The following is a 25,658-nucleotide window of genomic DNA, read 5'->3' on the forward strand; positions in this document are numbered from 1 at the left end:
ACTTTATAATGTAGAGATGATAATCTTTGGTTTTGCTCTTATTGTTTTAATATGGAATTACTCTGCTGACTTGAAAAAATGGTAATACGATTAATGATCTGGATAACAACATAAAACTAAATGCTTATTGTTAAATATATGAAGATTTCTGATATATGCAGAAAATCTCAACTTTGAAAAAGTTGAAGTAACACAATTTTTAGATAAAAACAAGATATTCAAATATTTATATAACATACCTCTGTTATTAACAAATCAGTCATTTTCATTTTCTATAATTGTGAATTTCTCAACCTTTTGAATTTGTGTTAAATTTGGGGGATATCAAGTCACATAAAGAATACATTAAATATAAGATAAGGTAAGAATACACATCTATCCAAATAGAAAATTTGGATACTTGGCTCTAAACAAAGAATAAAAAGGTTGTGATTTTACTTACATGTCAAGTGTTAGTCGTCAGACATTAAAATTTAATCTAAGAAATTTTCATTTAGAAAGTGTTTCTTATATATTGCTGATGAATCTGTGCTTGTGAAAGTTGCACTACTTTGTGACGAGAAAAGTCTACACATTAGAAAGAAGTTCAATGACCTAGCAATTTCACTCCTAGTCATGTATCCAAAAGAAAGAAAAACAGGTCCATACAAAAACTTGCACACAAATGTTAATAGCAGTGTTTATCATAATGGCCCGAAGTGGAAAGAACCCAAATATCCATCAATTGATGAGTGGGTAAACAGTAAATGGAATTTCCACACCATCAAGTATTATTGGGCCAGGAAAAGAAATGAAGCGCTGGCTAAAATATCAGTGAACCTTGGAAACAGTATGTGAAGTGAAAGAAGCCACTCACAAAAGAACACACACTTACATGCACTACCCGTAAGAGTTGAATAAAACAGAAAACAAAAACAGATTAGTGGCGGCGCAAACCTGGAAAGGGGACAGCAGGATAATGGGGAGCAAGTGCCAATGAGTAAAAGGTGTTGGAGGGGTGTGTGTGCAAATGTTCTAAAGTGAATAGCAGTGATGTTTACTCAACTTTGTGACTATACAGTACTAAAAATCCAGTGAACTGTACCATGATCAGTTGATTTGTATGGTGTGTGAATTACATCCCTAGAGAGCAATCCGATAATACCCTTTCTCACCACATCAAGATTTAAAATTCAGTGAAAGAGTTAAAACAATGAACAAAGTCTAGTTAAAAGTTGCGGGAGAGGTGGAGCCAATCCGCACACACCTGAAGCAGACCCCCACTCAGAGCAATGGACAGTTTGGGGACGCCCTGCTCTGGGCCTGGGTCGCCGCTGTGTTTGCACCACTTGGCTTCCAGATCGGCAGTGGCGCAGCAGGGGCCTATCAGAATCCGACTTCTTTCTCGGAGACTTGTTTTGAGGAGCAAATCGTTTATGCTGAGTAGAAATGATGACCCAAGAATTACACCTGAAAAATAAAAAGAAATGGAGAGGGACATAAATATTCATTTTTCCTTGTTAAAAAATATGTTTGGGCGAAACCCACTGTATGTTTAAAGAGTGTGAATTCACCCTTTGTCAGCGTCTTCTTTCTCAGCTGGCTTCCCCCTCATGGTTCTACACCACTCACACAGCATTTCAGTCATGGAGCAGGTACACCTCATTCACATTCCTAACAAGCAGTATTTGCCAAAACATTATGACTTTTTCCATGTGTGAGCATTTTAAGTTTTATGGGTAGAGACATTTTCATTAAATTGTGCAAGTTTTTCAAACAACTACATTAAGAATGAGAACAGCTGCTTCATTTGTCTATTGTTAACATGATGAGAAAGGGCAATTTTCTGTGATTTCTTACAGTAAGAGCAAAGTATATTACTTTGCTAGACACTCAAGTTTTTGACTGGCTCATGTTAAAATCAAAACAATCAAAATATATATAACATGTGTTTTCTAAAAAATTTAGTTTAATCCAAACTTCACACATCATAACCACTTGAAGTTTACAAAGTCTTAAAAACAGATAGTGGCAGGTTAGATTTATGAGAAAAACTATATGCTGTAGTTCAAAGTAAATATATCCAGAAAAGGAATACACTTTAAAATGTAGGTTTCTTTTGAACTTAAACTAGAAGTGTAGATCAAAACCTTTTCATAAAACCAATGGCATACTTTAAGATATTTGAATGCAAAGTCAGAGTAGTGGGCTAACTTTCCCCCAAGGAGCTCATATTCTGAATTGTCATTGTGAATATTGAATTTCACCAGACCACATTTGTAATGCCCATGGCTTATTTTTCTAATAATATTTGATCCTTAAAAGAGTTGAGAGATGAAAAAACACCTTAGACCGATGGTGTACACTTCTCAACGTACAGAACCCACACTGACTTTTCAATTCTCCAGAGACCTGAAAACCTCGTGTGCACTGCGTGTTCTCACTGCAGAAATAAGATACACAGAAGACATCACACCCACAAAATTGTTAGGGCTAAGACTTTTGTCACAATTATGATGATGAAAATCGATTTCTTAAATTTTTTCAACAAATATATTGTGGCACTAGAGTTCCATTTTATTTACACATTTTTCTTTTTCTTAATAATTCACTTAGACTAAAGAGAAAATATACAAAACAAAAAGACAGAAACAGGGCCCCCAATGACCAAGAATCAAAATTCATCTTTACCAAAGGAGTTTGCACCTAAAGTCGTAACTTCCTAACTTGACTGCATTACATCTCCTGAACTGGTTAAGACTTCTCAACAGTAAAGATTCGCTAGATAGACACACCAATTATCTTTCAGCAATTTGTCTTAATAGGATAAGAAAATATAGGCTTAATTCATTACAATGACCCAGCAAATGAGCATTAAGGGAATGTCCGAATTACATCGCCTGTCTTCTCAAACACATGTACCTTCCTACTGGCCTACAACAAAATATTCAGTTATCTGGATCTTCATGTGAATGTCCTATTGGCCCCTCAGAGACAAAGTGTTTAATATCAAAGGCTCCCTAGGTTGCTTATCTTATTTAACATTTATCACTATCTCATCAGACACCCAGATCGAAAAGTCTGGGGCCCAATTTGGGGCCTTTTACTCTTAGATAAAGATTTCCAAGACTTTCCAACTCCGTTATTTAAAGTATCAATGAAGAAAGATCTCAGGAATCTGAGTGACTGAACAAAGACCACGTTATTTTCGAGCTTCAGTCGGCCGTGAGAGTCCTGGAGGCAAGGGCCCTCTCACTCAGGACAGTACTGGGGACAGCCGTTAGCATGTGTCCCACCAAACTGAACTGACAGTTTAGAATCTGCTCCTGTTTTCAGCTGTCTCAATACATTTCTTACTTGACAGACAGGAAAGTGAAGAACTTAAATCTGCCATTCTTGGTTGGCATCAATGTATCACAGAACAATACAACTAGATGGAAGAGACCTTAGAAGCCATCTCTTCATCTATTCCAAGTCTCCTTCCTCTAAAAGAATCATGCCAATTTGGAAGTAACATTAGACTTCCCTAAAAGTTGCAAAAATATACAGTTCCCATACATGCTCCAGCTATGTAAGTGCAGTTTCAATATTGGAATCAGAAAATTCACACTGATATAATTCTATTAAGTAATCAACAGATCTTATTTAAATTTTGCCCTTTCTGCCCACTAACCTCCTTTCTCTGGTCCAGTATCCAATGTAGGGTCCTCCCTACTGACTTTGGCTGTCACTTTCTTCATCTTCTTCATTCTGTGACAGATCCTTTAGGTTTGTTTTTTATAACTTTGATACTCTTGAACAGTCCAAGCCATTTATTTTGCAGAATGTTTCTTAATTTGTTTTTATCTAATGATTTCTCATTAAAATGAAGGCATGCATTTTGGGGAAGAATACCAGGGAAGCGATGCCTTTCTCAATGCATCATCTTTGGTTATGTGTTATTGATGCTTTATTACTGGTATATTAACTCTGATCACATGGCTAAAGGGCTGTCTTACAGGTTTGGCCACTATAAAGTAGTTATTTTTCCTTTCATAAATAACAAATATCTGTAGGAAGATATCTGGAGATTACACATTATCCTTTTTTACATCAAACTTTTACCCACTACTGTCCATCTCTGATTCTTGAATGGAATAATTATTACTGTGGTACAAATTAATAATGTTGATTTCCAATTTTCTTATTCTTCTACATTTATCAATTAGTATTCCATGATTGACAAATGAAGAGCTGCCCCTTCTACCCCAGTTATTAGTTCAATTATTCATGCACATCAGTATGGACTTTATTTTATGGGTTATAATCTAATACTATCATTATTTACTTTGTTGCTTAAATTGAATCAGCTTGGGACAATGGAAACCCCTTTAAGTCAGCCCCTGTGTCCTTTTGATATACTTCCATGATTTTGGGGAGTGTCTTTACTTTCTGGACACAAGATGCAAGATGTTTCAGGCTCCCACAAGGTCCAAAATGCTAGATAGGAAGACCCCGAACTCAACTCCTCCTGCAGACACACTGAATATATACCTACACATAGAGAAACCCTCCTGAACAATAAATGAAGACCGATTGAACAGCTTCTGTACAAGTGACAGAGGGACCACAGAGAGAAGGGTGAGGACGGAGATATGATAACAGGAGCAACCCACCCCCAACGCGGCGAAGTGCAGTAGGTGGGCCACCGCTGAGGGATGGACCTTGAGCAGACTGACCCGCCTTGTGCACAGTGAAAACACAGTGAAGGGCATACAGACTACACGTGAAGGAAATCCATTTGCTAACCCTACAGCATCTGCCAAACAGGTGAGACACTGCTGGCACTCTCCCTGGGACTGGAGGAGTTGGTAAAAGCCATTTCACTTAATCATGAAGAAACAGAAAACCTGAACAGACTGACTACAAGTAATGACATTCAATCGGCAATTCAAAAACTCTCAAACAGAAGTCCAGGACAAGATGGCTTTACAAGATAATTCTACCAAATATTTAAAGAATTAATACTGATCCTTCACAAATTATTACAAAAAAAAAACAACAAAACTGAAGAGGAAAAAATGCTCGCACACTCATTTTACGAGGCCCGCACTATCCCGATCCCAAAATCAGATGAAGACACCCCCCCCACACACAAATCACAGGCCAGTATCCCCAATGAACAGATGCAAAAGTCCTCAACAAAGTACCAGCAAACTAAATTTAACAATATGTTAAAAGGATCTTATACCATAATAACCAAGAGGGATTCATTTCAAAGATTCAAGGATGGTTCAACATCTGCAAATCAATCACTATGGGATAGCCCATTAGCAACATGAAATATAAAAGTCAAATGATTATCTCCACAGATGCAGAAAGAGAAACAGCATTCAACATCCACTTATGACTTAATAAAAATAAAAAAACATACCTCTCAACAAAGTGGGTATATAAGCTCCAGACAACTTTTTACCTGGAGCTCACGGATGAATGAGATAATCTTTCTTATTCTGTAAGTTTTCATTTATACAAAGATATTTGTAAGCAAAGGATATGATAAAATCTTCTTTGTTGAAGTAACTTAATATATTCAGAATTAGATCTTAATTGGTGCTTCTACTATCCAGAAACTACTTCCAAATACTGATATGGTACTGTTAAATTCATGTCTCTTTTGCCTAAAAAAGTTAGTATTAGAATGTCAAAACTTTCATTATCTTGAAGGATATCATTTTTCATTATACATACCTTATGTATACACTGCTAAGAATGCTACCTCATCTGAGAGAACTTAAATGGGGTCAGTAGAAATCTCCTCTTATCTCCCCAGAGTTATACAATGAGAAGTATTTATTGACTGGGAGAAGAAGGAATGTAAGAAAAAAAGTTCTAGACTTGAATTATTACAAACACAAATATGAAATGTGGACAGCTTTTGTGTCACTGAATATACACTGTTAAAACACACAGAAATTCCCCAACTATTGTACAAATTCTATTCTTTTTTATTTGGGTAGGAAAAATGGGATCCCTCCAGTTCTAGGAGAGTCAAGATAAAGGAGATGACTGGAAGCTCAGGAAAATGGCCTGGGGTTAGGGAGCCGATGGTCAGGCAAACATTTGGGAGCTGGAAGAGGAAGAAAGTGGGCTAGACACAGTGAGCACTGAGGAGGGCGGCAGGGGGTTCAACATGCCTCAGACACAGTGACTCTGCCCTTGAGGCTGGCGCTGACCCAGCTATGGCTGTGTCCTAGCAACAGTGGGATCTAATGACTAGTTTTCCAGGATGTAGAAAACAAGGGCTGGGAACTTGCCACACTTTCTAGATTTTCAAGTTTGGAGCTCTCTGGAGTTTGATTTGGTGTAGGGAAGAGAATGAGATTCAATGAAAACCAAGGAGGTACAATACTTTTGGGAAAGTAACCTTGCCCCTTGCTCCCTGGCTCTGAAGAAAATGAGGGCACTTAAACCAATTTAGTCTGCATCTTCTGCCATTTATAGCCCACAGCATCCCAAATGATGTACATTCTCTAGCTAAAGGGATTCCCAAGGGTAGTCCTCAGCCTTTTCTTCTCCCCCACCACCCCAATCTCTTACTTCAGTGAAATTCTCTATCATGGTTTTAAGGATAATTTCTTATGACAGTATGTATGACTATGCCTAATTATCAAACAAGAGCTTCTCCCAATTGAAAAAGAATCGGATACCCTGGATCACCTTCAGCTTTCCTATTTATGCATCCACGTGTTCATTATTCAACTGGTATTTACTGGTTATCTACTACGTATTGGATATACAAAGACAAAGTGAATAATTTGCAATTTTCTTTCACATCAGATTTTTCCTTGGCAATTTGTTAGCCTCAATCTCAGTAACTACTTGAGAAAAAAAGACAACCTACCACATTTATAATATTGCCTCTTAAATGAACTGTTGAAACCATGAACCCTTCCTTATTATCATACAGATCTTTTTTTTTTTTTGCTTCTTTTTTAATTGAATTTATTGGGGGTGATATTGGGTAATGAAATACTATAGATCTCAGGTATACAATTCTATAATACATCATCGTACACTGTATTGCGTATTCCCCTGCCCCAAGTCAAGTCTCCTTCTATCACTATTTATCTCCCCTTTACCGTCTTCTACTTCCCCCTTAATTCACTTCATGTGCTGTCAGTTCTTTCATCCTGATCAAGTATTTGAGGAAGTATGTGTAAGTTGCTGTCCCCTTTCCTTCTTTTCGCCAGTAGCCTACCCCATACTTTACGTTTCTTTTTTCTAATCCTTGTACAGTTTGTACTTGCCTGCATTTCAGGTCTACCAGCATGGATCAGTCCCGTTTAAACACACGGGTGGCCCTGAGAATTCAAGACACTAGTGCTGGTGTGAGCACAGGGGGACAGGCCCTGCCTAACGCACTGAGAAAGCACATGACCTACGAACACCAATGTGCCCTGCCTGGTCTCGTTCGCCTCCTTCCTTTCCCTTTGGGCCACACATCTATACGGAGATCAGGTGTGGTTTGCTCCTGAGACTCATCTCATCCTACGTCCCTACCTGCCCGTTACACTTGCCACACACACCAGCCTGCTGTGGCCTTGCTCCTCGTGAGGGAATCCGGTTGTCTGTGGATGCAGAAAGGTGCATCCACGAGTACCAGCTGTCAAGTTCAAAATAGTCTCCGTTTCCTTTTGAAGATTTCCTGCTGAATTATTAAACACCAACAATAAAATAATAGAAAAACATGTTATTTCAGTGGTTTTAACCTTACTCTAAGTGACCAGTAAAAAGAGATTATGGTGATCACTTAATAGTAAGGAGTAGTGATGAATTTCACAGGGGGCATTTATAAATGGTAAACCAAACTTCACAGTTGTACCACAAAATATGAAAATAATCCCTGGGACTCACAACAGGGTTATTAATTCCCCTTTTTTCCTTTTGTGAGAAGCTGGCCAATGGGATGTCATCTCTTCCTTTTTGTTTGTTTGGGGTTTTTTTTGAAGATTTTATTTACTTATTTTTAGAGAAAGGGGGAGGGAGAGGGAAAGAGAGGGAGAGAAACACACGTGTGAGAAAGAAAAGTTGATCTGATGCCTCTCGTATGTGCCCTGGCCAGGGGATTGAACCCATGACCCAGGCATGTGTCCTGACCAGGAATGGAACCAGAGACTTTGCTCTATGAGATACTGCCCAGCCAACAGAGACAAATTGGTCAGGGCTTTTTTAAAAAATCAGGAAACATACTAGATATCTTCCCTTTGATAAAATGAATCTTATTTTATGTAGTAACACACACATAAACCAAGGGCCACAGAGAATCCTGAGCTCACAGAAACTGGACAGTTACATATTCAAAATCTGGTACAAGAGCCAACAGTTAAGGCGTGTGTTCTTCTTAATGAATCAATGCACCGGTGGACAAAGTGACTACAAGTAAAAACTATGAAGAGCTATCTTCTTAGCACTGGAACGTTGAAAAAGGCTGAATAATTTTGTGAAGTTTTATCTCTGTCTATATGTACATACTGCAAATATGACAAAAATGTTTATATTTGTTCTAGCTGGTAAGTGTACAGGCATTTGATGTGTTCTGTTTTACATTTTCTCAACTTTTAATCCCCTCCCTAAAATTCCAAAAATAAGGAGACAAGAAGAAAAAAAACCAAAGAACTATTTTGTGGAAGTACAAGATTTAAAACGGTCACTTACAGTTTAAAAGCATGAATATTATTAAAGTTATTTAATCAATCTCGAATTGGGTCATTTAAAAAAACTTTTAATTTTGCAATAATTTTAGGCTTTCAGCAAAGGTGACAGATAGCCCTCAACTTTGATGTCCTTCCCCCACCTTCCCTTAACGTTAACAACTTACTCCAGCACGGTTCTCGAAAGCCAGTACTTTAACATCAACACGATAGCGCTAACTAATTTAGACCCCTTATTCAAATTTCACCAGTTTCTCCTCTCCCATCTTTTTCCTATCCAGGATCCAACACGGCATTTGGTGATTGTGTGCTCGGGTCGTTTTGGCTGAGTACGCAACCTCTTCCCTCTACCTCCTTCCACTCCATAGAACACTTTTCTGTCTGATTTTCCTGTTGTCTTCTTTCAAAAATCTGTGTTTATATTTTTAATTTCACTCTAGCAAAATAATGGTAGATATTTAATTAAACTAAATGAGGTGTAACAGCACTGAGAAGTAATTTCAGAAACAATTGGTGTGATAAACAGATAATCTTGCTTGGTTGGCACACTGACATACTTTACAATGAGGGTAAAAATTTAGTTCAAGGAACAAGTAGTTTGATGACGTTTAAAATACTCCCTCAGAAGACTGATTCAGGCAAATCACTTGTTTTGGAGACTGTTTACAAAATGCTGCCAGCCCTGCATCACGAGTCTCTACCAGACCCTCAGTGAGGCCCCTACGTCTGCATGCTGACTGGGCGAAATGCAATCTAAATCAAGCTTCTGTATGTCATTAGAGAGAGTTCTCAATGATGACATGTGCTAGCAAAGCATAGCCAGGTACTTTTTTATCCAGCTGGAAGTAATCTAAGCTACTAGAAAATCAGCAAACATGTGTTAGATACATCCACAAGTCGATTTGCATAACAGTGAAGCTTCGGGATGCCTCAAAAGGTGAGGAAGAGAAAAGTATCCGTGTGATCCATGAAAACATGACCATAAGTAACGAGAGGACGAGAAAAAAACTTTTGTAAATACAGTCCTTAAAGAAATTAGAAATCTTTCCATTTCTGTTCTTTCAACTAATTATGCTGAAGCACACAAAAATGGTACTTTGGGTGTTTTAACCATGAAAATGAAAATCCTGTTTCCCCCTCCTTGATCTGAATATGTTAAGCCAATCAGATCCCACTAAATCACATTCTAGTTTGTAATAAGCCTATGCTGTTGTACTTAGTAATATACTACAATACACGGTAAGATTAATTCTTGGACAGCACTGTCAGAACTCTGGATTCTGAAGTTTGGGCGGAAAGGGATGCGCGTGCTCCCAGCTTCACTAGAAAGGCCAGCCGCGAGCCCACAGTCCAACTGGGTGGTCTACCTGCTACCCTGGATCCCCTCTCCAAGCCTCTAATGATTTCTCATGGGTGGGATTTCCAGTTTCCAGAGACTCCCACCCAGTCCTTAAAGATGAGTAAGTGAAAGCTGGGACCCCTACATTAATCCACACCTGTTCCTTTAAACATAAGAAAATGGTAAGCAGCAGAAACAGGATTGTTCTTCCCGTTCACATAAAGAAAGGGGGAATTACTCATGAAAGATGAAAATGTCTGCTGAGTTGGCTATTTACACTTGGCCCTTGTCTGGAAAGTTATTTTTTGAGAAATGTTTTAAAACTCTTAGATACTAAAAAAACCAAACTAAAAACACTGAAGGGTGATGGAGGATATGCTTTGCCTCTTTCCTTCCCTCCAATCTGCCACCATGCTCACTGTTTTTACAGTTGTGTCAGTTTATTAGAAAAATAAAACTTGATTGGATCACGTGTCTATGTTAAAACAAAAACCAGACTGGCAGGTCTGACTGTGCATATTGGGAAATGTGGGACAACCTTCCCAGAGAGGAAAGAACATTAGCAAATACACACTCCATAGGTTTTTAGAAGAATACAGTAGCTGCTTAACTTAATCACATTAGGAAACTGCTGGTGAATCAATGTTTTAAAAAAGTAAGTCACATGGATGTTAAAATTGGTATAAACTTATTCAAACAATGTTGAAAGCAAAATGACTGGCTAAGTTATTTACTGCAAAGGTTTCAAGACTGGTCTTGATTTACATAATCCAGGTTTTTAACAACTGGTGTAACAGAAAGAGCAGAAGCTGGAGACACGTGGTACGGCCCCTGCAGTGCCTCAGAACACCCACCCCAGGGTCCTCTGACCCTTCGGAAGCCCCACATAGTAATAGCGGTCCCTGAAGTAGTTCCAGTATTTAGGAACCCGAAAGAAGTGAATTTGTGTGAGACAGGACTGTGGAGGTGTACTAAGAATTTTATTTTTGGTTAGAGTCATGTCAGGTAGGTACAGTCACGTGAGCTACGTAATCTTAAATACAGTTGGTTTGGATCATGAGGTCTGTGAGGGAAAGAAGAAAAAGTGTTCTTGATAAAGAGAAGAAAGATCTTTAAGATAATTTTCACCTCTAAAATGTAATGGTCTATGACCTCAGCATTCACCTGGTATGTCTGGAGTTGGGGGAGGAAGATACCAACCCTACCTCCCACAATATTTATTGAGGAATATAAGAAATTTGTACCAAGGAAGCTGTAGGGTATTCCTCATACATGATCTCACCTAATGTTCTCAACAGCCCTGTGAATGAAGTGTTTTTGCCTTGATTTCAGAAATGAGCTAAGTTGTAACTTTCACCATAGTCAACTGCCAGTAAGTAGCAGGGCTGGGATTCAGGCTCTGCCCACCTCCTTCCAGCACCATGTTGCTTTATAAAAACCACTGCTATTAGTGAGCTTTTAGTAATTTCATTTTTCCAGCTGGTAACAGGGTCGTGCATGAATGCACTTTCCTGTCCCCAGCTGTCTTGCATAGCCGCGGTTTTATGCCAACACAGCCTACAGGTCCAGGGGCCTGGCCAGAGAGCAAAAGAACATCTACGATGTGTCTTCAGTCGCTTGTCACTGGCAGGGTGGCTTTGCCAGAAAATTTCCTAGCAAAGAGCCCACTGGCTTATGTGGATGAGAGGGTGATGCACTGTGGCCACAGGTGAAACTAAAGGCTGAGTGGGGGACGGAGGTGTACTTCTAACCTTTCCAAGTCCCAGTGCTGGGGTTCTAACAACTTGCGTCCATTTCACCTCGTACTGAGCTGCAAGGTGCTGTCAAGGATGCAGAGGAGAAGCTGTTAAGTGAAAGATTTCTAGTATCTAATTACTAGGACTGGAAACTTTCTTCTCCAATAGGATTTTGCACAGTGAGATAGCTTCATGTTAACTGACACCATTTTTGTTGTCTTCAAGGTCCCTTTTCCCCTCCTGTCCAAGGAACATTGTGATTAATATGTATACATGGGAAATTTTTGTCAGTTGTCCTTTTCTTCCCCCAAATGTATCTATATTGAAAGAAATAATTCTTTACTATATCTCTGCTAAAACTAGGAGAAGAAATAAAAAAGCAGTGTTTTTGGTACAGTACATTAAAACACACAAAATCCAGTGCAAGGTGACACAATTCTAACACACATGAGCTGAGGTCAACGTTTTTCTAGCCATCTAGATTAAGTCTGGAATTTGGTAACCAAAAACAATAGGAAGAAAAACACGAATGTAGCTAGAGACAAGATTTGAAGGTGGATATACTTGGAAGAGTCTAACAACTGCACTGGATTTCTCATTAGAAGAGAGCAGAGTCTTATGAAGACTTCATGTTCCCCAAGAGAACCATATTTACACAATTAACAATTCTTTTGTCGAAAAAAAGCTTCTCATTATTGCATGTGGACACATGTGGGTTGTGTAAAAACATAAGAGATGTGTAACACACGGTAAACAGAAAGTAATGATCTTAAACAGGCCAAATCCTTGAACTCGTCATTAATAAATGTCTCTCCTGCATTCAGCTACCCGGGCTGCTGGGAGCCTGTTTTCTTCAAGTACTTCAAACACTGAAATCCAGGAACATTTATTATTTTAATCCATTACAGGCAGTGCTTGATTTAACTTTATTGGTTGTGGTGGTGGTAGTGGTTATAAGTGGGGGTACAGCAATGTTCTTTTACACATCATTTCAAAAGGGCTTAATTATATTTTATAGCCTGGGCCAGGAATCCTGCTTGCTTTTTGTCTAACAAGGTTCAAACGGAGTTCAGGTCGGTGATGAATCAGAAGGAAAAGTCAGAGATGGTTATCTCTGTGTGATGAGCTCACCCTCGGAAGGGTGGGCAGGTACTTGGTGTCCACGCAGCACAGCACGTGAGCCGAGCTCGACAGCCCAAGCCAGGTGCGGGTTACGTGGTTTTTACTTTTCAAGCCACCTGGAAGTTAACACATCGGAAACCTGACCCAGAGGTTATCTTCTAAATATCTGCAGTTGCTCCCCTATCTCTGCAAGAGCTATAGTAACCACCCAGCACAAAAACAAAAAATGTACATAACACTTAAAAATGCACAAACCCTTGCCAGAGAAAAATTTAAATATCCCAAATAAAAGATGTGGAGGCCTGCATTAACATAATTTGGTCAAACAAAAGATGAAGCGACTGCGTAAAAATGCCTGGGCAGCGCATGTCCGCTGTCATTCTAGGAGAGTAGTGTTCCTGTTGCTCATTATTGTCCAAAATCCTACCTAATAAGACATTCTGATAAAAATTACAACAAGAAGAATAAAGCTTGTATGTTGGGATTTCTTTTCCATTGCATATGATTTCTAAGAAGAAGAGAACAAAAGAATTATTCCCCAAGAAAGTATCTTACATATTTACGTTTTTTATTTCCCACTATATTTGAAAAATAATAGGGGACATTATTTTGGAAGAAAGTTATGGGAATTTAACTTTTTCTACTTGTTTCCCATTCATTGTTCAGAACTTCCTATTCTAGTTTTTTTGAATGTCTCCTTCTACCACTATGCACAGAAAAATATCACTGTTGAAAAAACTCAGTAATCTATAGATAATTTAAGAGTCAAAAAAGGGGGACATGCCACTTCGCCAGTAGCAACTTTGAACCTTGTTATAAAGTAATAGGAGGGAATCTGACCAGGATTAATAGTGGTACTCCGTCCTGGGATGCGGGGTATCAGGTTTCACGGACTCTTAGGCCATCTGTTGGGCCTGCCTACATTTTACTTCTGCAGAACTATAAACGCACCTCTACCTCAGGGACTATAGAAAGGCATTAGAATTCCTCTGCTTTTCATTAGCACAAGATTCAGTAACTCATTTCATTGTCAAGATAATCCCCTTTTACTCTTTCTTTTGCGCTTGCGAAGTATGCCAAAATGACAAATAAAATCCCAGATGTTACGCTCAATGAGGTCTCTACCTTTCCTCCAATGCTGGGTTTAAGCTACTTGGGACACAGTGTCAAAAATGACAAGACCCTGATGCCCACACCCAATATTCATCAAGGTCAGTTAGTGATTTGTTTAGCTGTCTACCAGCTGTACTTGCATGTCAGTCCTCAGTGGCTGCTGAAAATTAAGTCTGTCCTCTGGCTTTAACTGTCAGAGAATTCATTTCCTAGTGTTCAGGCATTCGGAAGAAGTACTATTTCTTTCTAAAAGTAACAGTCTTTGGGGTGTTGTAAATGGCTTCTTATTGGAACATATTATTTTAGGCAGTCATCTCTAATTCAGTGTTCTGTTTCCACTCGGGCGTCCCTGCATCTCTGGAGCATCCCCTGCCTGCGATGACGCCTTAGGAGATTCTCCTCCAGAGATCCCGTTAACTATGGAATGAAAAGCTGGAGCCCCACTTTTATCAATTAATGGTCCGGTTTCACTTTTCAACATGAAAAGGAACTTTTGATTCTTTATATCTTATTGGTCCTGAATTCGGTGAACATGAGAAGATACATTTGTATACATGAAAAATAATATGGTTATGCTTCACCCCTACTTTTGTTTACACACAAAGATAAGTACATCTGGATGACAGAGGCTGGGGCAGTGAAAGTTGTTTAAACCACGGCTCTTTGACTAGGAGTTCAACTTGTTGCTTTCCGCATGGATGGAAGGTCCCTTTGGAACTGGGACCCCTGCAACTTTTCCCGACTCTGGACAAAATGCCAGACAAGATGGCCTCACTTAGGCTCTTCCCCAAATCCTTTGTACTACCTAACTTGTTCACATCCTATTTCCCTTTGCCTTCATCGACAGAGAGATGGCTAATCCGAGTGGCCCTGGGAAAGAGCAAGGAAGCCTAAAGCACAGCTATTTCACAGCCTGAGCTGGGCGCCCTTGTTTGCAGAAATCTAAGGACTGCCGCCCTAATAGAGCCATAATTTACTCTGACAAGGGGAGCTAAAGTCTGCAGCTCACTCCCCACGCTGCTCATGGAAAGTGCTACACTGCTAGCTCAGAATTTATGGCTACATACTTACGGCTTCTCCAAAGAGGCACACTTCAAACATCCATGTGGGGGGAAAGGGGCTATTTTTAAAAAGAACATACTACAGAATGGGACGGATTTAATGGAGAGCAGAAGAATACTACCTGCCTTAAAGTGATTCAGAAAATAAGATATAATTTCCAAATGAGATTCATTTTCTTACTGATAATAGTACAATCATAATTTTTCTCCCCCCCCCCCACAATATTATACACTGACCTTAAAATACAAGCATTACGTTTACAGAAATCAACTTTAGGGCCCTTTTCCCACAGACATATGGGAGAAAGTAAGTATTCTAGCAGAAATACAAGTTAGGTCATTGTAACTCACTGTTACACTAGCATCTGCCGAGTGGAATTAAAAAAAAATCAAGTCCCTTGAAACTCTCATAGTGGAAGATCGCAGAACAGTACAACAGACTAAGAAAACCTCAGAATTTTTTTAAGTGGAAAATACTTAACCATTTCATTTTGTTTCAAACAAAGAACCCATTTCAGTGAGTAATCTGTACATCTTCCATTGTAAAAACCAGTAAATGAATACCAAAGCATTTCAGATCTAAACGTATTGACAATGTCTTGGGTGGAAAAGCAACTTTCCCCCTTTACTCTTTTACTATTTCCTTTTCCCGTGTACTTCCCATAAGCTTATGACAGTTAAATGATAAAAAATATAATTAGGTGAACTGAAATATTTTTGTGCTTTTCAGAAGTGAGGAAACATGCCTACAACACATTCTCAATTGTGTTTCCCTAAATATTACTTAGAACATAAGATTCCTCTAGCATTACAAATGTATTTCAGCTCCTAAATTAAAACTCATCTGGAAAGGACCGTTTTACCCTGTTTATATAACATTGTCACATAAAGAGTGTTAAAAAAAATATTTCACTAAAAATAGCTTGCGTAAGTTAGGGATTAGAGTCGTTTCTGCTGCTATAATTGTTCCTTTGTAGTTTTTTCCATGATGTTTTTGCACAGTGTTTTTGACTGTGTTTATTAAAGTCAGCACATCAAAAAGGATCAAAGAGAAAGTGAGTGAGAACCAAAGAAACCCCAAGTGTGTTGTCTCATTGGGGAGTTATGCAGATTCGCATAAACAAGTGCAAATTGTTGAGGTTTTAATGAAAATTTTCTACAATTATTTTATCTTCAGTCATCCTATACAATAACATCTGCGCAGCAGATGGCTGTGCTGTGCCGAGGCAGTGCTGCCTTCTCTCTCTGTTTAACAGCACATCTGAGATGACTACTTTTGTCACTGTGCTCAATTTGGTTCAGCAAATAATTTGAAAAGTGCAGCTGCTGCAGATGGTCACAATAGTTCTATAAACTATAAAATCAAAGACACAGTTAAGTATTTCTGTATTAGATTCAAACTATAAAAACCTGACATTAATGGTGGAGCCCACAGATATACTATAAAAATTTTGCTTGCATGCAGAACAGTGTCATTTGAAAAATATGAAATACGACTACTGGTAGAAGGGCTTTTTTTTGGTGTTGTATACTTTTTACCACTTATCAAAAAATACACCTCAAGTATATAATTACATATATTTCATCCAAGTTACAAAGCAAGGATTTTTTAGATATTTAACTATATAGTGAAATAAACATTCAAAGTTTAAATTATATTTTACTTTAAAAAATGTTTGCTTAGTTAAAAATCAATTTTTGGAAATATGTAGTAATCTCTCAATTATAATTTCCTAGAAATCAGCCTTCAGCAATAACTGGGACTGAACACAATATTATTTCACTTAATTATAATTTATTATTATTTTGCTGACTTGGTTATCTTCTTGAAACATTTGAGCATGCCATTACACTAAGCAGAAATGTAGAGAAAACAGATTTGGTGTTTATTATGCTCTCATAATAAAACTGTTCCTTTTAAATGGCTAACTTCAATCTATTTTGGTTTCGTTGACACCAGTAACTATTTCAGAAGATCTGCTTAATACCATAATTAGAGTTGCATAACTTATGTCTTAGTCAAAGGTATAGTTTCTACTTCTGTGTTTACCTAGATTGAAGAGCATAATTGCAAAAGAAATAGGGGTATGTAGTTTTTCTAGCATGAAAGGGAAAAAGCAAGTTGTGTTACAGAATGAGTCTACTACCTTGTATAACTGAGAGGATTTTAATTATATTTTAGAGATGTTTACAAGGATAGACACCATCAAATGTGGATAAAACATGAATAGTTAATGCATAAAGCAAGAAGTGAGGCTGAAAACAGAAAAGGACCGAGAATTTAGCACAACATAGTTAGACTCCTTCACTCTGCTTGAGTCCCAACCTCCCCTGGCTATATGGCTGAGGTGTAACTGGAAAGGTGTGGGAATGGCCCCATGTTGTCCTGTTTGCGATCTACTTGTGGACAAATCAAACATTGTGGCCTCCATGTGCCATAATCTTTCATGTCCCATGGACCCAACATTTTTCATTTCTAACTTTTCGGACAATTAAAAAAATTGTTTAGTGATTTTAGCTGGCTTGGTCACAAATATTTCTGGTGAGAAAGAAACAAATCATCTATTTTTCGGCCCAACGTCCATACTTCTCAACTATAAAACTTTTCTCCTATCTCTTAAACTACTGTGTCCAAAGTGGCTATATGGAACGAAGAAGCTATGGTCTCCAGCTGCCACTTAGTTACTTTTTAGTAAGCCACTAAGTTGCATATAGTTTCAGGATTTACTTTATCCCCTTCCACCCCCAAATCTTTCCTGCAAATTAACATGAAAAAAAAAATGTTTCCCTTTTGCTACTTTTACTTTCAAAGTACCATTTCTGGCATTGTGCCCTGAACTTTTACAGTAGCAGTTTCGGTGATTGAAAACTGTTATTTCCCACCTGTGCCTTGTCTTTTCATTCCCTCCTCGCATTCCTTCTGCCTACTCTTTTTGATTCGGTGTGAAAAAGCACGTAACAATTTAGTCATGGTAACAAAAGAAGAAAATGTAGATGTCGCTGCCTGTTCATTTCTCCCCTCTGCACCCATCAGAGACAGTCCGTTTGCAGAGCCCATGCCCCTCCTGGAGAGGCTGAGTGCAGGCGCATGGCCTTTCCTCACCGTCCTTGCAGAGTGGAACCCTGACTTCTGTTATACCTTGTGCAGCATACCTGCCACTAGAGCCATTTCTCTTGTTTAAATAAACTGTCACCAGTGACTTAAGGCAGTGCACTGGAATCACCCGTATGGCTTTTGCAACATGGATTTCTGGGCTCTGTGCCCAGAGTTTCTGATTCGGTAGGTCAAAGGTATAGTCTGAAGATTTGCATTTCCAACAGGTTCTTAGGCGATGCTGAAGCTGTTGGTTCTGGGACCACACCCTGAAAACCATTTACTCGAATGGTTCATAAAACCATTTCTTATTGTTCCACTACAGCTGTTTTAGAAAAGAGAAATTTAGGAACAAACAGTTTTAAAGACTATCGGAACATACCTGAAGAAGTAGGTAGGCACAGTTTAGTTTAGTGCATTGAAATTCATAAGCTCAAAGCATTTGTTATAAAATTTTCACTAAAATAAGGTCACGAACTAGAAATGTCCCCATCTCGAATGGCCGTTAAAACTTTAACCTCCCAATGATGCAAATCATCAAAATCATGCATTTTCAGATGCTAACAGGTCACGCTGCCATCTCCCTGTCCCCTTTTTTGTGACTTACCAGGTACTTTTTGTGCTGCTTTAACATTAAGGCTTCCACTGAGGGCTGATAAAGATGCTAACAGGCATGGTTTGTTAGGATGGGGGACAGTTTCCATGGAGACCACAATCTGAGTAGTATGCACAGAAATTTTCTGAAAGCAGGAAACAGTTCTCCACATGTTTTCTTGGAATGGAGGCTTCTGTGCCCCATCACCATGTACTCTGGGTTTAGACAACTTCCCACGGTAACATTTGGAGGCTGGAAGTTCATCCTTAGGCAGCGTGGTGTCCGAAAGGGTTGAAGTCTCTTTGCTGTGTGTGCTTTTTAGCTTCTTTAAAAAATGGTTTATCTGATCCAGCTTGGTAAAACTCAGGTTTGCTTTCAAAGGCTTCGATATCTCCAAATTGATGTCAGCTACAGAATTGAAAAAGATAAGAAAATTACTGACCCTCTTTGTTCTTGTTTAAGTTCCCCAACACTTGTATTGTGGACTCATTAGAATGCCAGGTGTAATTCTTACCAATCACCTGACTACTGTTTCCATGTAGTGACGTGAGAGAACATACTCCCTGAACTACTTAAGTCCATGTTCCTGTCCTAATCCATGTGACCCCGTTCCTGATGGAATAAAGGCCACACATGAACATATCCTTCTGCCCTCCCGACCACGGCAAAATGAAGCAGCCTTTCCAGTTCGTTACTGCAGCTGGCATCTCTTCTTCCCCTCATATCCGGCACAAAATCTGACATAAATACTGGTATTAATAAACACATCTCACTAACGGAAGTAGCCTTTCCTAACATTCTCTGACCAAATATATGTATGCAGAGTTTGTTTCTCCTTGTCAATCTGCTGCAAACCTGAAGAGTCTCTACATCTTGCCCCATATTATATTTTGCAGTAATAAAATTTCAAATACCTCATCATGGGTAAACTGAGATTTCTTAAACCCTATAGTTCATTTTATATTTATCATATACCAGAAGTTGTCCTTATCTGCCACATAGCCACTAGACACTCAAACTAATAGCCTCAGTGGGTTGAGCGCCAGGCTGGGAATCAAAGGGCCACCAGTTTGATTCCTGGTCAGGGCACATGCCTGGGTTGTGAGCCAGGTGCCCAGCTGGGGGTGTAAGAAAGGCAACTGATTAATGTTTCTCTTGCATATTGATGTTCCTCTCCCTTTCTCCCTCCCTAACCGTCTCTCTAAAAAAAATAAATCTTTAAAGAAACGAATAGCCTTATTATTTCTGTGCTTGCCTTATTTCATTGTCTTTCTTATGGCTTCGTTATCATAAGACATAAGACTATAAGCACTGTAAAGGCAGAGTGTGCCACGCATCTTTATAATCCAAGGACTCTAGCACAGTGCGTCTTGCATATGCGTGTGTTCAATCGGTGTTGGAGCTTCACTGAACCTCACAGGTGTTCTTTTCATTGGGGCTTGAAGACTATACAAGGCATTGTATTGTATCTCCATCCCTGATGGAGCTAGGAATAGCAAAGTTATTAAGCAGCTAAAGTTAACAGTCCTTATTAATAATTTCATTATCTACATCTCTCTTCATAAGGAGGACCTTGTCTCCCCTTTCTCAGGCGTCAGCACCCTTGGGTTTCCTCCTGGCTACCCAGGGTCCCTCAGGGTACCATCCCTTTTAAGTGTGCCTTCTCCTGTGCTTCTTTAGTCAGGACTAGCAGAACTCAGAGTTTTTTTTCTGACTGGTTGTTCACTGGAAAGAGGCAGACATCTAAGCCACCCATCTGCATTGTTAAAAAGTTCCCTGCTCCCCATATTTTTAAAACAGGAGAAAATAACCTAACTTAAAAAATTACTTTTTAAAACATCTTATTGACATATAACTAACATGCCATGCAATTTACCTTCTTAAAGTATACAGTTCATGGTCTCTGGTCTACTCATGAGATTGCACAGACATCACCAGGGCAGAATCCCAGGGCCTTCTCACCAGTACATCCGCACAAAGCCCCCACCCTTAGCCTTCGCTCCCACCCACTCCCACCTCCAGCCCCACCAACTATTACTTTAATTTGCATCTCCACAGGTTTGCTTGGTCTGGATATTTCACACGAACGGAATCATACAATATCTGGCCTTTTGTTTGGCTTTTCAGGCAGCATCATGTTTCCCAGGTCCATTCACATGGAAACATGTGTCATTAACACTTCATTCTTTTTTGTGGCCAATACTTCGTCATAAGGGGATACACTGTGTTTGCCCATTATCAATCATTTGGGTTTTCTCTACTTTTTGGCTGCTATGAACATTCCTATGCAAATTTTTTTGTGGATGTGTTTTCAGTTCCACTAGGTACCTTCCTACGAGTGGGGCAGCTGGGTCGTATGTGATTACAGCCGTGCTGGCCAGCGTGACATGGTATTGTTGTGATTTTTTTTTTGGTATTTTTCCTGATGACTAATGATGTTAAACATTTTCTCATGTGCTAATTGACTATTTGCATATATCCTTGGAAAAATGTCTATTCGCATCCTTTGCTCATCCTTAAATCAGGCAATTTGTCTTTTTATTATTGAATTGTATGAGCTCTATATATTCTAATACAAGTCCCTATCAGATATAGAATTTGTAAATATTTTCTCCAGTTCTGTGGATTGTCATTTCAGTTTTTTTATGCCATCATTTGCAGCACCAATTTTAACTTTTGTGAGTCCAATATATCTCTTATTTTGGTGTCATACAAAGAAACTACTGTTTAGCCCAATTACAAATATTTATGCTTCTGTTTTCTTTTATGAGTTTTACAGTTCTACCTCTCACGTTTAGGTCTATAATCCCCCTTGAGTTAACTTGTTGTACTGTGTGAGTCAGGGTCCAACTTCACACATTTCATGGGGACATCCAAATACACCAGCACCATGTGTTGGGGGCATTATCTGTGAGTTGTAGAATTCTGGATACTGAAAGAGGCTGGCTGACAAAATATTGTAGGGCGACTGGATTTTTCAAAAGCATGTATCCTTTTATGTAGGCTGGGCCTCCAAATTCTGTGGTCTTACAAAAGAGACCACCTTTAACCAAAAGGAAAAACAAAAAACAGAAGAACCATCTTAAGTGACAAAACAGAGTTAAAGTAGAAAGAAGACTCGGATGTTGGGGCCTGAAGCTATCTGATCTTGCCTCGATTCAGGACATGACGTCTTAAGGTAAGGGTGAGAAATGCTCATCCTGTAGCCAAAGAAACAATGAGGACCTCCCCAGGGAGCAGCTCAAATATCCACCTTCCGAACCACTGCTGACTGCAGACTGGGAAGGCGTGCAGGGATAAATGGTATGCGTGAGAGCTGCTGACCGCCATGTCAATATGAGCTCCACCTCAGGCACCACCATGGTCCCAGTGACGCAGAAAAAAACCTAAAACTTTTCCTGTTTCTCGGGTTAGTTACCCAACATGTCCTTTGAGACTTAGTCCTTCAGTTACTGCCTCCAGGAAATCCTTCTTGGCCCCTGCAGCCGAACGAGGAGCCACTCCTCCGATTCCAGGATATCCCGTACACCGTGCCGTCACCAGGCACTCCTTAGGTATCGGTCAGTCTGGTGAACTGAGCTCCTGGACAGTAAAGACTGTCCTAGACCTTAATATTCTGGTCTATAATAAGTATTAATGAGCATTTAATGATGTTATGAAGGAAAAATTACATGGATTTTTCTTTCCTACTGAATTTCCACAAGCTCATCAAGCTTATCCATTAACTCCTCTCAGTCATGCTACATGCCCTGTCTTAACTAATGGCTCTACCATCCACCAAATAGCTCAAATCAGAAACCTGACTTTTGACTCCTTTCATTACCTCTTTTCCTGGTCCAAATTCACTCAGTGATTAAGTTCTGTCAGTTTTACTTCTAAAATACTGCTTGAATCCAAGTCCCTTCTATCAATATTCCAGTTACTTCCCATCTCTTCCCTCCATGCCTTTGAAAGCCTCCTAAATGGTTTTTCTATCTAGACTAATTCTGGTCAATCAAGTCTTCCATGTAATTTCCAAGTGATTTGTTTCCAATATGATCCTGTTGGCTCATTTCTGCATAAAACTATTTAATGGCTCTTCTTTACCTATGGAATAAAGACCAAGCTCCTTAGAAAGAAAAAAAAAAGGCCCTATTTTGCCTTCGCTACAGCCATGCCCACCCTACATTTTAAAGTTCCAGAAATATCATGCAGTTTACAGAACCCACTTTCCCAACCCATGCTGTTACCACTAGGCCTTTGTTCATGTTGCTCCTTTGTCTACTGTACCTTATTTTGGCTTAACAATGTACAGGATACAGCCCATCATCTTCTCCAAGAAGCTGACCTGCAAAACTTGCCCTGTACAATTACTTTTAAATGAGATTATATCTCCCACCAACCACATTCTGTGAGTACATATTTTTCATTTTTGATACTTAGTTCTGGGCCTCAAAGCAACATGAGGTGCATTTGGTGGCTTCACGCCAGAGTGCTCCAAATCATTCTACTCTGGTTCCGTGCTGGGCGGAACTCTCAATCTGGCTCTCCTCCCCCAGATTCCTGTCTCCTGGTTACTAAATCCAGGACTGACCCAGGGAGTGCTGTGCTACCTGGAGAAATAAAGTGATGTGCTATAAAGAGATTTTATAGCTGTGATAAATATACTCCGTCAGTTGAATTTAAAACACCAAAGTTATCTAGTTATATGAGCCCTTCAGAAGGCACGTGAAGAAGGCAGAAGGGGAGTTGGAGAAGTCTGAAGCAGGAGAATGGCGCTAGTACACGTCATTGCTGCTATGGGGATGGTGGGGGTCACATGGGATGGAAGGGGTGGCCCTAGAGCTGAGGGAAGCCCTGGCCATCAGCTGACAAGGAATTTGGGATCTCAGTCTCACAACCACAAGAACCTGGATTATAGAAATAACTGGGATGAGTTTGAAAGCAGATTCTTCCCGGGAGCTTCTAGATTAGAGTCCAGCCCAACTGACACGGTGATTTTGGCCTTGTGAGATTCTGAGCAGTGAGTCCAGCTGAACCCACCAGGCCTCCTCACCCACAGAACTGCAACACATACACATCTGTGTTGCTGTCAGCCAGCACCATTTGTGGTAATTCACTACACATTAATAGACAACTAATACGAATTTCAAATGCATATTTACCCACATGATATTTCCCATTTCTAATGTGAGTATAAGTGGACTTTCAAAAACTAAAAATTATTTGCCTGTTTCTTTTATTTATTCCCCCAAAGCAAAAACATCTTCTCTTTCTTAGTTGCCAATTCTGTCTCTTTAGACATTATTTTAGGGTTCTGGGAAAGATGAAACCCTGCCTTTGCCACTCTATGCAGCTACAAAACCTGGAGGGAACACAGGTATAAAAAACTTATACAGAGGAGCTACCTGAGGACTCTGAAAAGGAAGTAGTGACAGGCAGACTGGAGGTGACTAGATTTCAAAACAGCACCAAAGTGGTGGTGAGTTTCTCATTCCCCTCCCCCGAACACCTATTCCGGAACACCAATACCCAGACATGGGCACTAGGTGCAGAAACAAAGTACTAGCAGAAACCCTCTATTTCTGGCTTCCAGAAGTAGAGAGGCAATTCCTAATGCTCAGAGGGACTATACAAATCCTTCATTGCTTCCTTCTTTCTTCTCTTCATTCCCTTGTGCTGCAGAAAACAGAAGAGCAGAAAGTACTCCTCAGTTCATTTTAAGAAATCATTACTGATACCAAAGCCAGACAAAGACAATAAAAGAAAACTACAGACCACTATCTCTTCAGAATAGAGATATAGAAATCCTCAAAAAATTAGAAATGAAATCCAGCAACATATACAACTAATAATGTACCACAACCGAGAGGGATTTACCCTGGGACTACATGTTTGCTTCAATATTAGAAAGTCAATCAGTATAATGATATTAACAGAGAGCAATGAGGAAAAATGTGGGACAACTACAATTGACAACATTTAAAAAAACACCTTGTAAAACCAAACCAAAAAACCCGATCATATCAATTGAGGCAGAAAAAGCGTTTGAAAAGTTCAATATCCGATATACATTTATGATAATTCTTAGTCAACTATGAATAGAGAGGTATAGCTAACATCATACTCACAAAGGACTGAATGCTTTTCCCCTAAAATCAGAAACAGGGCAAGGATATACATTCTCACTAGTCACCTCAACACAACACTAGGAGTTCTGTCCAATGTAACAAGGCAATAAACAAACAAGCAGATAAAGAAATAGCATGAAATTAAAAAGGAAGAAATAAAATGATGTCTATTGATAGATGATATGATTGTCCATGTAGAAAACTCCAGAGTCTACAGAAAAACTCTAAGAAATAATAAGTGAATTTGACAAGAGTTTAGAATAGAAGACTACTAGATAAAAATCAATTGAGTGAAGGCTGTCCCGAGAGGGAAGTTTATAGTGATACAGGCCTACCTAAAAAACATAGAAACATTTCAAATAAACAACCTAACCCTACATCTACAAGAACTGGTGGAACAACAGTAAACAAAGCCCAGAGCGAGTAGAAGGAAGGAAATAACCAAGATCAGAGCAGAATTAAATGACACAGAAACTAAAAGAACAACTCTAAGAATCAATAAATCCAGGAGCTGGTTCTTTGAAAAAATAAACGAAATCAACAAGCCTTTAACGAGACTCATAAAGAAAGAGATGACCAAAATATATAAAATCAGAATGAAAAAGGAGGAAATTACAATTGATACCACAGAAATACAAAGGATTGTAAGAAATTACTAAGAACAACTATATGCCAAAAAAATTGAAAACCTGAGTGAAATGGAGAAATTTCTAGAAAAATATAATCTCCAAAAACGAAACGAAGAAGAGCCAGAAAGACTGAACAGACTGATAACAGCTGGTGAATTTGAAGCAGTAATAAAAAAACTCCTGACGG

The 25,658-nt window shown here is 39.1% G+C and overlaps 1 protein-coding gene across 9 annotated transcripts in view; it reads right to left on the reverse strand.

The window, feature by feature from the left end:
• The window catches only part of VPS13B (vacuolar protein sorting 13 homolog B), a 700,507-nt gene that overhangs the window by 146,679 nt on the left and 528,170 nt on the right, over positions 1–25,658 (reverse strand). For all 9 annotated transcript variants that reach the window (XM_053660831.1, XM_053660829.1, XM_053660828.1 and 6 more), the window contains 2 exons: positions 18,745–19,140; positions 1,247–1,449 (listed from right to left, as the gene is read on the reverse strand). In XM_053660831.1, coding sequence (XP_053516806.1) covers positions 1,247–1,449; positions 18,745–19,140 — 599 coding nt within the window. The remainder of the gene's footprint in view (positions 1–1,246; positions 1,450–18,744; positions 19,141–25,658) is intronic.

Source organism: Artibeus jamaicensis, unplaced genomic scaffold (assembly GCF_021234435.1).
Source record: "Artibeus jamaicensis isolate MK-2021 breed Jamaican fruit bat unplaced genomic scaffold, CSHL_Jam_final scaffold_916, whole genome shotgun sequence".
Taxonomy (NCBI): domain Eukaryota; kingdom Metazoa; phylum Chordata; class Mammalia; order Chiroptera; family Phyllostomidae; genus Artibeus; species Artibeus jamaicensis.